At 36.7% G+C, this 16,247-nt stretch overlaps 1 protein-coding gene across 6 annotated transcripts in view; it reads left to right on the top strand.

Annotated features, from left to right (window-relative positions):
• CRPPA (CDP-L-ribitol pyrophosphorylase A) overlaps nucleotides 1–16,247 on the top strand; it is a 670,733-nt gene that overhangs the window by 249,328 nt on the left and 405,158 nt on the right. For 2 of the 6 annotated variants that reach the window (XM_045052441.1, XM_023250415.2), the window contains exon 10: nucleotides 12,270–12,344. The exons of 3 other annotated variants lie outside the window; for them this stretch is intronic. In XM_045052441.1, coding sequence (XP_044908376.1) covers nucleotides 12,270–12,308 — 39 coding nt within the window. In that variant the 3' untranslated portion in view covers nucleotides 12,309–12,344. Of the gene's footprint in view, nucleotides 1–12,269; nucleotides 12,345–12,971; nucleotides 13,060–16,247 lie in introns of all 6 variants that reach the window. One more of the 6 variants, XM_023250416.2, reaches the window with a different exon arrangement.

The raw sequence follows: 16,247 nt of genomic DNA, 5'->3' as shown, positions 1-16,247 counted from the left end.
ATCCCTATCGTTGCATGTGGCAAGATCTCATTCCTTTTAATGGCTAAGTAGTATTCTATTACACACACATACACACACACACACACACAGACACACACACACAAATGCCACTTGTTTATCCATTCATTTATGGATGGACACTTGAATTGCTTCCATCAGTTGGCTATTGTAGATAATGCTGCAGTAAATATCAGAGTGAACAGATCTTTTCAAATTAGTGTTTATGTTCTTATTTGATAAATACCCCATAGTGAAATTACTAGATCATATGGTAATTCTATTTTTAATATTTTGAGGAACCTCCCTAGTGTTTTTTACAGTGGCTGTGCCAATTGGCATTCCAACTGACAGTGCAGAAGGGTTCCTTTCTCCCCATGCCCTTGGCAATACTTCCTCTCTCTTGTGTTTTTGATTTTAGCTATTCTGACAGATGTAAGGTGATATTTCATTGTGGTTTTGATTTGCATTTCATGATTAGTCATGTTGAGCATATTTCCATGTATCTGTTGGCTATTTGTATGTCTTTGGTGGAATATGTCTATTTAGGTACTCTGCCCATTTTTAATTGGATCATTTGTGGGGTTTTTTGGTGGTATTTAAGTTTTTTATATATTTTGAATATTAACCCTTTATTCGATAAATTATTTGCAAATATTTTCTCTAATTTGGTAGATTGCCTTGTTGATAGTTTCCTTCACTGTGGCACTGTGGAAAACTCTTTTTTTTTTTTTTTTTGGTGCAGTCCAATAGTTTAATTTTGCTTTTGTTTTCCTTGGCTGAGGAGTTGTCATATCTAGAAAAGTGTTTATTTGGGTTATATCAAAGAAATGACTGCCTGTGTTTTCTTCTACGAGTTTTATGGTTTCAGGTCTCACATTTGGGTCTCACATTAGTCATTATTTCCTAATTTTTTTTTCTGCCTTAATCTTCCTCCTGAAACTTTAAGGATACTCATGTCAGATCTCATACTTATATTGTTTTACTGATTTCTGAGTTTCTGACGAACTGTTTTAAACAATTTACTCTTTTTCAGATTTGACAATTTTTAATGGTCTGTTTTGACAGTAACTCTTTCTTCTCTACAATCTGTAATTAAGCTCATCCAGTCCAAATTTCAGTATTTTGTTTTTAAATTACAAAATTTAATTTTATTTATTTTTTATAATTTTTAAAGTATGTTTTAAAATTGTGGTAAATATAATACAAAATTTACCATTTAAATCATTTTTTAAAATTTCTTTTAAGTTTATTTTTGAGAGAGAGAGAGACAGAAAGACAGAGAGAGCGAGCGAGCATGGGCTAAGGAGGGGCACAGAGAGAGGGAGACACAGAATCTTATGCAGGCTCCAGGCTATGAGCTGTCAGCACAGAGCCCGACATGGGGCTTAAACCCACAAACTGTGAGATCATGACCTAAGCCAAAGTGGGACACTTAACAGACTGAGCCACCCAGGTGCCCCCATTTAAATCCTTTTTAATGTGCAGTTTGGTGACATAATTACATTCACATTGTTGTCCAACCATACCTGCCATTCATCCAGAGCACATTTTTCATCTTGCAAGACTGAATCTCTGCACCCATTAAACAATAACTCCATGCTCCTCTTGTCCCCAATCCTTCGAAACTACCATTCTGCTTTCCATTTCTATGAATTTGATGATTCTAAATACCTCAGTTTAGTGGGATCATACAGTATCTTTTTTATGACTGACTTATTTCTGTTAGCATAATGTCTCAAGGTTCACCCATGTTGGAATTCTTTATTTTATTTTTTCAATATATGTAATTTATTGTCAAATTGGTTTCCATTCAACACCCAGTGCTCATCCCAAAAGGTGCCCTCCTCAGTACCCATCACCCACCCTCCCCTCCCTCCCCTCCCTCTCACCCCCCATCAACCCTCAGTTTGTTCTCAGTTTTTAACAGTCTCTTATGCTTTGGCTCTCTCCCACTCTAACCTCTTCTTTTTTTTTTTTTTTTCCTTCCCCTCCTCCATGGGTTTCTGTTAAGTTTCTCAAGGATCCACATAAGAGTGGACACATATGGTATCTGTCTTTCTCTGTATGACTTATTTCACTTAGCATCACACTCTCCAGTTCCATCCACATTGATACAAAGGGCCATATTTTGTTCTTTCTCATTGCCATGTAGTACTCCATTGTGTATATAAACCACAATTTCTTTATCTATTCATCAGTTGATGGACATTTAGGCTCTTTCCATAATTTGGCTATTGTTGAGAGTGCTGCTATAAACATTGGGGTACAAATGCCCCTATGCATCAGTACTCCTGTATCCCTTGGGTAAATTCCTAGCAGTGCTATTTCTGGGTCATAGGGTAGGTCTATTTTTTAATTTTCTGAGGAAGCTCCACTCTGTTTTCCAGAGCGGCTGCACCAATTTGCATTCCCACCAACAGTGCAAGAGGGTTCCCGTTTCTCCACATCCTCTCCAGCATCTGTAGTCTCCTGATTTGTTCATTTTGGCCACTCTGACTGGCGTGAGGTGATATCTGAGTGTGGTTTTGATTTGTATTTCCCTGATAAGGAGTGACGTTGAGCATCTTTTCATGTGCCTGTTGGCCATCCGGATGTCTTCTTTAGAGAAGTGTCTATTCATGTTTTCTGCCCATTTCTTCACTGGGTTGTTTGTTTTTCGGGTGTGGAGTTTGGTGAGCTCTTTATAGATTTTGGATACTAGCCCTTTGTCCCATATGTCATTTGCAAATATCTTTTCCCATTCCATTGGTTGCCTTTTAGTTTTGTTGGTTGTTTCCTTTGCTGTGCAGAACCTTTTTATCTTCATAAGGTCCCAGTAATTCACTTTTGCTTTTAATTCCCTTGCCTTTGGGGATGTGTCGATTAAGAGATTGCTACGGCTGAGGTCAGAGAGGTCTTTTCCTGCTTTCTTCTCTAGGGTTTTGATGGTTTCCTGTCTCACATTCAGGTCCTTTATCCATTTTGAGTTTATTTTTGTGAATGGTGTAAGAAAGTGGTCTAGTTTCATTCTTCTGCAGGTTGCTGCCCAGTTCTCCCAGCACCATTTGTTAAAGAGACTGTCTTTTTTCCATTGGATGTTCTTTCCTGCTTTGTCAAAGATGAGTTGGCCATACGTTTGTGGGTCTAGTTCTGGGGTTTCTATTCTATTCCATTGGTCTATGTGTCTGTTTTTGTGTCAATACCATACTGTCTTGATGATTACAGCTTTGTAGTAGAGGCTAAAGTCTGGGATTGTGATGCCTCCTGCTTTGGTCTTCTTCTTCAAAATTACTTTGGCTATTCGGGGCCTTTTGTGGTTCCATATGAATTTTAGGATTGCTTGTTCTAGCTTCGAGAAGAATGCTGGTGCAATTTTGATTGGGATTGCATTGAATGTGTAGATAGCTTTGGGTAGTATTGACATTTTGACAATATTTATTCTTCCAATCCATGAGCAGGGAATGTCTTTCCATTTCTTTATATCTTCTTCAACTACCTTCATAAGCTTTCTATAGTTTTCAGCATACAGATCTTTTACATCTTTGGTTAGATTTATTCCTAGGTATTTTATGCTTCTTGGTGCAATTGTGAATGGGATCAGTTTCTTTATTTGTCTTTCTGTTGCTTCATTGTTAGTGTATAAGAATGCAACTGATTTCTGTATCTTGATTTTGTATCCTGCAACTTTGCTGAATTCATGTATCAGTTCTAGCAGACTTTTGGTGGAGTCTATCGGATTTTCCATGTATAGTATCATGTCATCTGCAAAAAGTGAAAGCTTGACTTCATCTTTTCCAATTTTGATGCCTTTGATTTCCTTTTGTTGTCTGATTGCTGATGCTAGGACTTCCAACACTGTGTTAAACAACAGCGGTGAGAGTGGGCATCCCTGTCGTGTTCCTGATCTCAGGGAAAAAGCTCTCAGTACTCCTGAGGTGATGTTAGATGTGGCTTTTCATAAATGGCTTTTATGATGTTTAAGTATGTTCCTTCTATCCCGACTTTCTCAAGGGTTTTTATTAAGAAAGGGTGCTGGATTTTGTCAAAGGCCTTTTCTGCATCGATTGACAGGATCATATGGTTCTTATCTTTTCTTTTATTAATGTGATGTATCACGTTGATTGATTTGCGAATGTTGAACCAGCCCTGCATCCCAGGAATGATTCCCACTTGATCATGGTGAATAATTCTTTTTATATGCCGTTGAATTCGATTTGCTAGTATCTGATTGAGAATTTTTGCATCCATATTCATCAGGGATATTGGCCTGTAGTTCTCTTTTTTTACTGGGTCTCTGTCTGGTTTAGGAATCAAACTAATACTGGCTTCATAGAATGAGTCTGGAAGTTTTCCTTCCCTTTCTATTTCTTGGAACAGCTTGAGAAGGATAGGTATTATCTCTGCTTTAAACGTCTGGTAGAACTCCCCTGGGAAGCCATCTGGTCCTGGACTCTTATTTGTTGGGAGATTTTTGATAACGATTCAATTTATTCCCTGGTTATGGGTGTGTTCAAGCTTTCTATTTCCTCCTGATTGAGTTTTGGAAGAGTGTGGGTGTTCAGGAATTTGTCCATTTCTTCCAGGTTGTCCAGTTTGTTGGCATATAATTTTTCATAGTATTCCGTGCTAATTGTATCTCTGAGGGATTGGTTGTAATAATTCCATTTTCCTTCATGGTTTTATCTATTTGGGTCATCTCCCTTTTCTTTTTGAGAAGCCTGGCTAGAGGTTTGTCAATTTTGTTTATTTTTTCAAAAAACCAACTCTTGGTTTCATTGATCTGCTCTACAGTTTTTTTAGATTCTATATTGTTTATTTCTGCTCTGATCTTTATTATTTCTCTTCTTCTGCTGGGTTTAGGCTGCCTTTGCTGTTCTGCTTCTAGTTCCTTTAGGTGTGCTGTTAGAGTTTGTATTTGGGATTTTTCTTGATTCTTGAGATAGGCCTGGATTGCAATGTATTTTCCTCTCAGGACTGCCTTCGCTGCATCCCAAAGCGTTTGGATTGTTGTATTTTCATTTTCGTTTGTTTCCATATATTTTTTAATTTCTTCTCTAATTGCCTGGTTGACCCACTCATTCTTTAGTAGGGAGTTCTTTAACTTCCATGCTTTTGGAGGTTTTCCAGACTTTTTCCTGTGGTTGATTTCAAGCTTCATAGCATTGTGGTCTGAAAGTATGCATGGTATAATTTCAATTCTTGTATACTTATGAAGGGGTGTTTTGTGACCCAGTATATGATCTATCTTGGAGAATGTTCCATGTGCACTCGAGAAGAAAGTATATTCTGTTGCTTTGGGATGCAGAGTTCTAAATATATCTGTCAAGTCCATCTGATCCAATGTATCATTCAGGGCCCTTGTTTCTTTATTGACCGTGTGTCTAGATGATCTATCCATTTCTGTAAGTGGGGTGTTAAAGTCCCCTGCAATTACCTCATTCTTATCAATAAGGTTGCTTATGTTTGTGAGTAATTGTTTTATATATTTGGGGGCTCCCGTATTCGGCGCATAGACATTTATAATTGTTAGCTCTTCCTGATGGATAGACCCTGTAATTATTATATAATGCCCTTCTTCATCTCTTGTTACAGCCTTTAATTTAAAGTCGAGTTTGTCTGATATAAGTATGGCTACTCCAGCTTTCTTTTGATTTCCAGTGACATGATAAATAGTTCTCCATCCCCTCACTCTCAATCTAAAGGTGTCCTCAGGTCTAAAATGAGTCTCTTGTAGACAGCAAATAGATGGGTCTTGTTTGTTTTATCCATTCTGATACCCTATTCTTTTGGTTGGCGCATTTAATCCATTTACATTCAGTGTTATTATAGAAAGATACGGGTTTAGAGTCATTGTGATGTCTGTATGTTTTATGCTTGTAGCGATGTCTCAGGTACTTTGTCTCACAGGATCCCCCTTAGGATCTCTTGTAGGGTTGGTTTAGTGGTGACGAATTCCTTCAGTTTTTGTTTGTTTGGGAAGACATTTATCTCTCCTTCTTTTCTAAATGACAGACTTGCTGGATAAAGGATTCTCGGCTGCATATTTTTTCTGTTCAACACATTGAAGATCTTGTGCCAATACTTTCTGGCCTGCCAAGTTTCAAAAGAGAGATCAGTCAGGAGTCTTATAGGTCTCCCTTTATATGTTAGGGCACGTTTATCCCTTGCTGCTTTCAGAATTTTCTCTTTATCCTTGTATTTTGCCAGTTTCACTATGATATGTCATGCAGAAGATCGATTCAAGTTACGTCTGAAGGGAGTTCTCTGTGCCTCTTGGATTTCAATGCCTTTTTCCTTCCCCAGTTCAGGGAAGTTCTCAGCTATTATTTCTTCAAGTACACCTTCAGCACCTTTCCCTCTCTCTTCTTCCTCTGGGATACCAATTATGCGTAGATTATTTCTTTTTAGTGTATCACTTAGTTTTCTAATTTTCCCCTCATACTCCTGGATTTTTTTATCTCTCTTTTTCTCAGCTTCTTCTTTTTCCATAATTTTATCTTCTAGTTCACCTATTCTGTCCTCTGCCTCTTCGATCCGAGCCGTGTTCATTTCCATTTTATTTTGCATCTCGTTTAAAACGTTTTTCAGCTCCTCCTGACTGTTCCTTAGTCCCTTGATCTCTGTAGCAATAGATTCTCTTCTGTCCTCTACACTGTTTTCAAGCCCAGCGATTAATTTTATGACTATTATTCTAAATTCACTTTCTGTTATATTATTTAAATCCTTTTTGATCAGTTCATTAGCTGTTGTTATTTCCTGGAGATTCTTTTGAGGGGAATTCTTTCGTTTGGTCATTTTGGATAGTCCCTGGAGTGGTGCGGACCTGCAGGGCACTTCCCCTGTGCTGTGGTGTATAACTGGAGTTGGTGGGCGGGGCCGCAGTCAGACCTGATGTCTGCCCCCAGCCCACCGCTGGGGCCACACTCAGACTGGTGTGTGCCTTCTCTTCCCCTCTCCTAGGGGCGGGATTCACTGTGGGGTGGCGTGGACCGTCTGGGCTACTTGTTGTGCTGGGGATCTGGCGTATTAGCTGGGGTGGGTAGGCAAGGTGCACGGGGGCAGGAGGGGCAGGCTTAGCTCACTTCTCCTTCAGTGATCTGCTTCAGGAGGGGCCCTGTGGCAGCAGGTGGGAGTCAGACCCGCTGCCGGAGGGGTGGCTCCGCAGAAGCACAGCGTTGGGTGTTTGGGCAGAGCGAGCAAGTTTCCTGGCAGGAACTGGTTCCCTTTGGGATTTTGGCTGGGGCATGGGCGAGGGAGATGGCGCTGGCTAGCGCCTTTGTTCCCCAACAACTGAGCTCTGTCCTCCCGGGGCTCAGCAACTCTCCCTCCCTTTGTCCTCCAGCCTTCCTGCTTTCCAAGCAGAGCTGTTAACTTAGGACCTCCCAGATGCTAAGTCCTGTTTGCTGTGGGAACACACTCCGTCCGGCCCCTCCGCTTTTGCAAGCCAGAGTCAGGGGCTCTGCTTGGCCAGCAGGCTGCCCCTCCTCCCTGGCTCCCTCCCGCCAGTCCGTGGAGCGCGCACCGCCTCGCCGCCCTTCCTACCCTCTTCCGTGGGCCTCTCGTCTGGGCTTGGCTCCGGAGCCTCCGTTCTGCTAGTCTTCTGGCGGTTTTCTGGGTTATTTAGGCAGGTGTAGATGGAATCTAAGTGATCAGCAGGACGCGCGGTGAGCCCAGCATCCTCCTATGCCGCCATCTTCCGAGAACTCTGGAATTCTTTATTTTTAAAGGCTGTTTAAAAATCCACTGTGTGAAAAAAATAAAAAATAAATAAAAAAATAAAAATCCACTGTGTGTATATGTGATGTTTTATCTGTCCATTCATTCATTGATGGACATTGGCTTGCTTCTACCTTTTGGCTGTTGTGAATAATGCTGCTGTGAACATTGTCACATAAGTACCTCTTTAAGACTTTGCTTTCATTTTTTGGGCATATACCCAGAATTAACATTGGTGGATCATATGTTTAATTATATGTTTAATTTTTTGGCAAACTGCCGCACCATTTTTCCCTAACAGCTGCAGCACTTTATATTTCCACCAACAGTGCACAGGTGTTCCAATTTCTCTACATTTTTGCCTACAGTTGTTTTTTTTTGTTGTTATTTATTTATATTTTTTTAATTAGATTGGTTGCAATATATATATATATATATATATATATATATATATATATATGCCAAGACTACCCTAAGAGGTTTTGTTTTCATTTCGTGGGGGCATGGTTATTGCATCCATTTAAAAGTCTGATAATTTCCCCCCCCCCCCCGGGGTGATTTTGAGGATGGTGTCTTTTGGTTACTTTTTTACCTTGAGAACTGAGATTTTTCCAGTTCTTTGTGCCCTGAGTAAAATTTTTATTCTGTACATTTTGAATATTGCATTATGAAATTAGATATTCTGTTGAAATCCTATCAATAATGTTGATTTATTTTGTTTTAATATTCAACTCATCTAATTATTTTCAGATTACACATTCTCTTCTGCCTCTTGAGTGCTGTGGTTTCAATTTTCAGTTTAATTTTTCAAACCTAATGTTATCAGGTCATCCCACATGTTCCCAACCATGGCCAAGTCTGGGAGTTGGGTAATGTTCTGTGTAATAAATAGTTCAGTTTTCGAATACTTTGCAATATTGCTCTGATTCAGTCCAAACACATGCAGTTCAGAATTTACTAGGAATTCATGCATTGATTTAGGGGGTCTTGTTTTTGCACCCCATCATATTCTTTCTTCCTCTGTACTCCTTTGGATAAAAGAAAGTCATTATGAAAAACATGAGATTTGTATATATTTTGAAACAAATTCTTGATGATACATCTGTTAAATAAAGCCTACATAAGAATTTTGTCTCAGAATTTTAAGGTAAAAAATATTCTTCCCCACAAATTGGTGAGTTCATGTTTCCAGTAATTAAAGTAATGGAAAAATTTTAAACTACCTGTATTAAAGCAGAATCTGGTTTTGTACTAAATTTTAGATTTGAGACAGAGTGTTGATTTGGACGGTGTTAGATTCAGAGGCATTGTGATTGATAAAAAGTCAACAACTTTAAGTCCAGAATGACTCATAGTTACAGGAAAAACAATTTCTTCTAGTAGTTCAACTGGCATTCCATCTTTTCTATCTGATGTTTTATTATTTTAATTGTTACTTTTGCATTTTCCCATTGTTTGAGGTTATTGTATAACTCAGTTGCATCAGGATGGTGTTTTCAGGCTACCACTTAAATTTACTAGAAGCATATTTTCAGTGTTCCATTCAATGAACCTGCACTTAAGTATTTAAGCCATTGTCAAGGTTGTTGTTGCTATTTCAGAGGTGTATGTTCAGTTCATCTGATTTTTCATTTTCACCATTAAAAAACTTTCTACCTCAGATGTATGTGGATTAGAATACCTGTGTAACACATAGACTTCCTGAGTCACAGTATCTCCATTCAATGAAACCCCATTAATTTTGTCTTTCCTTACGTACAAAAAGCAAAAAAAAAAAAAAAATTGTTTTATATAACCTAAACCTCATGAAGCTAAGAATAGAGGTGGGTTAAATATGTAATTGAATAAATGAATATTCAAGCTGGCTGTTAGGACAAAGTCAATGGAGTCAACAAAGATAATAAGACAGTCCTCAGTCTACCCTTTGTTGGGTGTAACTGTTGGGTGTAACTGATGGTTTGCTTCACTTTTTTTTTTTAAGTTTATTTATTTATTTTGAGAGAGAGAGCTTGAGCAGAGGAGGGGCAGAGAGGGAGAGAGAGAGAGAATCCCAAGCAGGCTCTGCCCTGACAGAGCAGAGCCTGATGAGGCACTCGGACCCACGAGCTGTGAAATCATGGTCTGAGCTGAAACCAAGAGTGTGGCACTTAACTAACTGAGTCCCACAGGCACCCCTTTCTTCACTTTTTATATATTTTTCCATGTTCCACTAATGAGCAACTGTTTTCAAATCCTTATTATCATTACAGAGTTCCATTTTATGATTGATCTGATTTTATCCTTGGTCATAATTTTATTGAGGTGTCTGTTGTCTTCTTTATTTGCAGAGATTGCTTATGTATTTGTTCTTTGTTGTTTTTCGGACATTGCAAGTCTCTTTCTCCAAATGTTTCTATGCTACCCTTCCTTGAATATAAATCTTAATATTTATGTAGTAAGTTAATCAGTTTTCAACCTTGTAATTCATGGTTTAAAGGGAATTTTTTTAGGATTATTGAGGTATAATTTGCATTCAGTATTATACATTTTAAAACTTACAGTTTATTGAGTTTCAACAAATGTATATAATTGTGCAATTGCCATCCAAATTAGGATATCAAATGTTTCTATCATCCCAGAAACTTTTCTTGTATTTCTTTGCATTTCTTATGCCCCCTCACCTCTAATCCATGGCAACTACTGATCTATTACCTTCTGACCCAGTATTTTTGCCTTTTCTAGACTGTTTTGTAAATAGACACATAAAGTATATAGGTTTTTGTTTTTTGGGAGTTTTATTTTTTACTTTTTTAATGGTTTTTAATTTTATTTTTGAGAAAGAGACAGCACATAAGCAGGGGAGAGGCAGAGAGACAGGGAGAGAGAGGGAGGGAGGCAGGTTCCGAAGCAGGCTCGAAGCTCTGAGCTGTCATCACGGAGCCCAAACCCATGAACTGTGAGATCTTGGCCTGAGTCGAAGTCGGATGCTCAACTGACTGAGCCACTCAGGCACCCCTACATTTTTGGAGTTTTAAAGAAGTCTTTCCTCACCCTTATGTAGTAAAGGTTATGTATTCTCCTACATTATTTTTTATTAACTTACTGATTTACTTTCCATCCTTAGAAATTTAATCTGTCAGGACTCTAACTTTCATGTTAAGACTTGAATTTTTTTTTTCAGTATAATAATCAACTTGTTTCAGTGTCAGCTACCATTGAGTATTCCTAAAGAAATGCAGCTGGAATTTTTATTGAGACTGCACTGAATATATAGTTTAACTTGGAATGCATGGCTATATTAAATCATCTCCTCCAATAACAGGAAGTAGCTCTTCATTCAGTCCTTTATGCCTTTTAAAAGGCCTTTGATGTTTGTTTGTTTGTTTCCCTATAGGGATCTTTATTTTATTTTATTTTTATTTGTTTTTCTATAGGAATCTTTAAATAGTTTGTTAACAAATTCCTTCATACTGAGTAGTTTTTCTTAGTATTGTGACTGGCTTCCTGTATTCAATACGTATTAGAGGCAAATTAGATGAGTGCTCTTGATTCTTATAAATCAGTCTTATATCTGGTCTTAGTGCTAAACTTTCTGATTACTTTTAAGAGTTTATATGTTGATTTTATTAGTTTTTGTAAGCAGATCATGTAGTCTTCAAATATTACCATTCTCATTCTTCAAGGCTATTACGTATGTTATTTCTTCTTTCCTGAAAGCATTAATCACAACTTATTCAATTACATTAACTGTAGTTATGAGAATAGAAATACCCTATTTTCTATCATTAAAAGAATGCTTCAGACATCCATTAAATATAATGATTATCCTTGGTTACTTCACAAATATTTGACAGTGGGAAAGTTTTCCTTAGAACACCAATTTATGTTTTCCACAGAAGATTTAGATGCAAGGGCAGAACAATGATTTTTCTTCCAGCCTGCCTTGAAATCATCTGAGGAAGCCTAGTTACTTATTTCTGTTCAGGTTATACTCCCTGAGCTTTTCCACTGAATTGGTCTGGGATAGGAATTAGGCCTATGTAAGCTTCCCAGGTGATTCCTTTTTTTTTTTTTTTTTTTTTTTGAGAGAGAGAGAGAGAGAGAGAGAGAGAGAGAGAGCGAGCGAGCGAGCACAGGGCAGAGAGAAGAAACACAGAATCCCAAGCAGGCTCCTTACTACCACCTCAGAGCCCAAAGTGGGGCTTGAACCCAAGAATGGCAAGATCATGACCTGAGTGGAAGTCAAGTGTCACGTACTTAACCGACTGAACTACCCAGGAGACTTCCATGTGATACTGTCTTTGCAACTAGTTTGAGAATCATTGGAGTGGCCCATTGAACTAACAAATCTCTAAAAAATATTTATCTAAACTAGTTGAAAATTCTAAATATTGACTCCATAATTTAAAACGTACTGACAAAACTCTAGAATATTATGGATTTCTTTGGTTAAAAACAAAAATACATCAGTGTTTTATTCATGGATATCATGAATTTTAGTATGTTAGAAGGTAGTTTTAGTTGTGGAGAAAAGTGTTCCTATTCTGTGTTGTAACTGCTGACTTTCTGATACTTAAATTATTTTTGATCAAAAGGTCTTCTACCCGCCCCAGGATCCCTCATGTCTTACTTAAAAGTTTGCAAAATGAATATGGATTAAGATTAACATGGTAAGTATCTTTTATCCAATACCTGCACACCTATTCTAGACCTGTATGATGGTCATGTAGGATAGATATATGCTCTGCAGTTTTAAATATTTATAATCACATGTATAATTCATAAAAGAAAAGCTATTTAGTAGTCTTCATTTTTCTGCATTATCAGAATGTGAGTTGACTCACCATTTACATACTAGCAACCTCCTCTTTAAAAAACCCTTACCTGGAAATGATTCATATAACCACATGTCATTTTAAAGCTCAAGTTTTTGGCCAGCAGGGCTATCTCTACAGGAAGAGATACCCTTCCATTTGCCTGTGTTGTGGGACAAACCTGTCTTCAGCTGTCTTCCCCTTTTTGTTCCTGACTACCCATTTCTCATGTTGTGTGCCACATTTCTTCTGACTGTTTCCACTGTGTGAGGAAGGAGCTCACCTCGGCAGCTGCCTGGTGACCATTCTTTACCTCTAGCTGCAGCTGCATTTCCAGAACAATGAGTGCCAAGCTCTTTAGGGTCTATTCTGCCTCCTTCTCTTTATATGGTTGGAGAGAAGAGGTTCTTCAATGTCTCTGCTGCCTTACTTATGGTGGAAGAGGAATTGGGTAAGAATCCCTTCTAATTAACAAATTAAAAGTTTGTAACAGGTGGAATAGCAGTCATACTCTGCCAGTTTGGGAGGAAGTTGAAGAAAGCGTATGAGACTAAAATGGCAATTTCAGTAGGTAAGGAAAAAAAATTATAGTAGTATTTGTAACATAGTTTATTTATATTTATATTTATATTTATATTTATATTTATATTTATATTTATATTTATATTTATATTTATATTTATATTTATATTTATATTTATAATCTACTTAAACATTATTATATATTTATATTTATATTTATATTTATATTTATAACCTATTTAAATAAACTCCTTGAAAAAATTTTACTGTGATTATCAAGAGGTTTGATGCAAGGAAGAGGCCAATGAGTTAGTATACCTGCTAGGAATAGATAATATATCTTATTTGTTTTGGCAAGAGGGAAATACAGAGAACCAAAGCAATTATCTATAAGGGAAAATTCATCCTTTGTTCAAAACAGCTTGACATCAAGTGTTCTTTTTGATTACACTCAAATAGTTGAGGCTGAAGCTTTGAGTTTAAAAATCAGCCAGATACATTTTAAACAAAAATTATATGAAAGAAACAGGTAACATAAAAATACACACAACATATTTCACTGTTTAAGTTTCAGTGTAAATTAGTGTTTTTAATTATAAAAGGCTGTGCAATCAGTTCTGAGTTACAGAAAAAGTAGAAGGAACATTTTAAATGTTTGCTGATACTGTACAGGTGCCTTTTGATATTCAATAATGAGAGATTTTAAGATAATGTCTTTGAGCTAAAAATCTGTTCTGTAAAATTTTCTAAAGATCTTGGGTTGCAAGATATGTTTTCTGGTTTTCTGTTTCTTAGCTGTTTGCTAATTAAATATATACAATTTTAATTGCTTTCTGTTACTGCAAAGGAAATAGGAGAATATGGGTGAATAGCTCTCTCAAAGAAATTATATAAAGAATCAGTTCTATAAATTCACAGAAATAATCATATTCTACTTTATGCTTGTGAATTGTACTTCCATATTTTATTTGGTTATGACAGTTTATATAAATTTATTTAGGGCCTAAACATTCTCTTTAATATATGGACTAATTAGAAATGTTGGCCACTGGTCACAGAAATTTAGAACTTCCTAAAACTAGTATATTATCATGTCTACCAAGAAAACCTAAATTATTTTTTTATAATTTAATTATTAGCATTTGTCCTTATTTTATCTTAGTACAGGAGTTTCATTTTTCTGGATCTAAGGAGGGTTTCTTTTTTCCTATTATCTAAGTAGTCAAAAGGACTGTTGGAAATTGCCTCATTTTGCCAATCATTCAGAAGAAGCATTTGAATTTTATAACTTCCTTTCCTGATCTAATCCTTCAGACACACACTAGTGAAATGGTGATGCACCATAAGGCAGAAAGATCTCTGGTTCAGGAGTGGTAATTCCTAGGCAACTGTTTCACATTGTGAGTTAGCTGGACGTTAAACATCATTGAATTTGTTTTTCTTTCTTGAATTTTAAAGCCTTACTATTTCTTCCTTAAACTGCCCACATTCTTGTTGTCTAAGTAAGCATGCTCCTCTTTGAATGCTTAGTACACTGTAAAAGGCAGTCATTCTCTCCCTTTATGAGAAATAGTTTACTTAGGTAAGTTCACTTTCCTGGCCCTCAATTTTAGATTATGATTAGCAATGTTTAGTTACGTAAATATATTAGACAAAAGTAGGATTAGAAGTGTACAGTTAAAGCTTGTTTTCTTTCAAAAAACTTTTATTTCTTGGAGAATAGATTGAAGTATTTCTGCTTTATGAGTTCCTGTCCTTCATTTCTTTATTGTTAATGTAATGCAGGTGCTTTTCAATGTGCCCCAGCAGTATTTTTATCCATTTGAATGATATCTTGCCTTTTATAAGTTAGGGAATATATAAACCAGGTATTAAAGTGGAAATAAGATAACATTTCCATGGTCTTTTTTTATCTGTATAAGACAGGCATGATGGTACTGTTCTGCCAGCTAAGAAGTAGTACAAAATGTTTCTGGAGTTGGATTTCAATTTTTTAAATCTTAGGTGCCTTAAATTTCCCTAACAAAATTTGACACATATATGAGCATTGATTACAAGTCTTCGGCTGTGTGTGGTTGTGATTTTTATTTGAGAAGCCCCCTCAGGGACCATTGGTTTGCCAAGTAATGTCAGCCTAGTCTTACTGTAACTGCTTGGGTAGTCGTCATTACCTGTTTGTCAAGAAAGTTGATTTTCATTAACAGTTTTGTAAATAAAGTCACATAGGATATATTCCTTTTTTCCCCTTTAGAATGTACTGATTAACCTTAACCTTCAGTCTGACTAAATTGAACTGGTGAATATATTTGTATAGACTGAGATTTTTTTTTTAGACTTTTAATAAACTATTTCTGAGTCATTGAAGTTCGAACTCTCTTGTGTTAATAATAAGTGTCATCTCTTTTCATTGATAATGTCAGTGTCACTTCTGAGTTTGGTGCTGCCAGTCATGTGTGTTTGTGTGTGTTTCATGTCAGTCTTAATAACTTGTAACAGTCTGGATTGCTATTTATGCAGGTTGAATGAGAGTGAAAAGACTGACGTTATGTACGAAAATACTAATGCCTGTCAATTTACAATTTTCATGTTGTTGGTCATGGGAATTTATTCCAGCATAGTACCTGTTAGTAATGGTTTGTGTCCAAGGAAGCATCTCTGATTTACATTTCATTCCCCATCACAGAATGCGTTTTCTCTGTTCACTTAATTCTAAATAGCTTCACAGTAAGTCATTAAAACTAAGCCATATTGTCTATCATGATTCAGGTTGTAAGAAGTATTTATGGCTATCAAAATGAGTAGCTAACTTAGCATTGACTGCAAATCCTCTGTTTTTCCAGTTCACTCAAAGAGGATGTGGACTCATGTTTGAACTGTTTGGCCTGATCTTATTTTACCTATATAAATAACATAATTTTATATTTTACCACTTCAAATTATTGCATGGTGCTTGGTGACTATCATCCAATGCCAAGAAACACATCAAGGAATAAGAAAAATAACTATGATATTTTAAGTACAAATCAAAACAAGATAAAAACAAGATCAAAGAAGAAAAAAGCAAATATTCAATAACGAATATTCACATATTTACACAGTGCACTGAATACACAGTGTGGAATAACACTATGCAATCCATGCTTTCTAGCAGGATACAGTTTACCAGGGAGGATGGTCATTGAATAAATAAAGTGATAGGAGGAAGGGGTAAGAAGGAAAGCTTCTGTAAGAATGTTA

The sequence above is a fragment of the Felis catus genome, chromosome A2, assembly GCF_018350175.1.
Source record: "Felis catus isolate Fca126 chromosome A2, F.catus_Fca126_mat1.0, whole genome shotgun sequence".
Lineage (NCBI taxonomy): Eukaryota > Metazoa > Chordata > Mammalia > Carnivora > Felidae > Felis > Felis catus.
The sequence above is the reverse complement of the archived record's forward strand: the minus strand, read 5'-3'. Positions and strand labels throughout refer to the sequence as shown.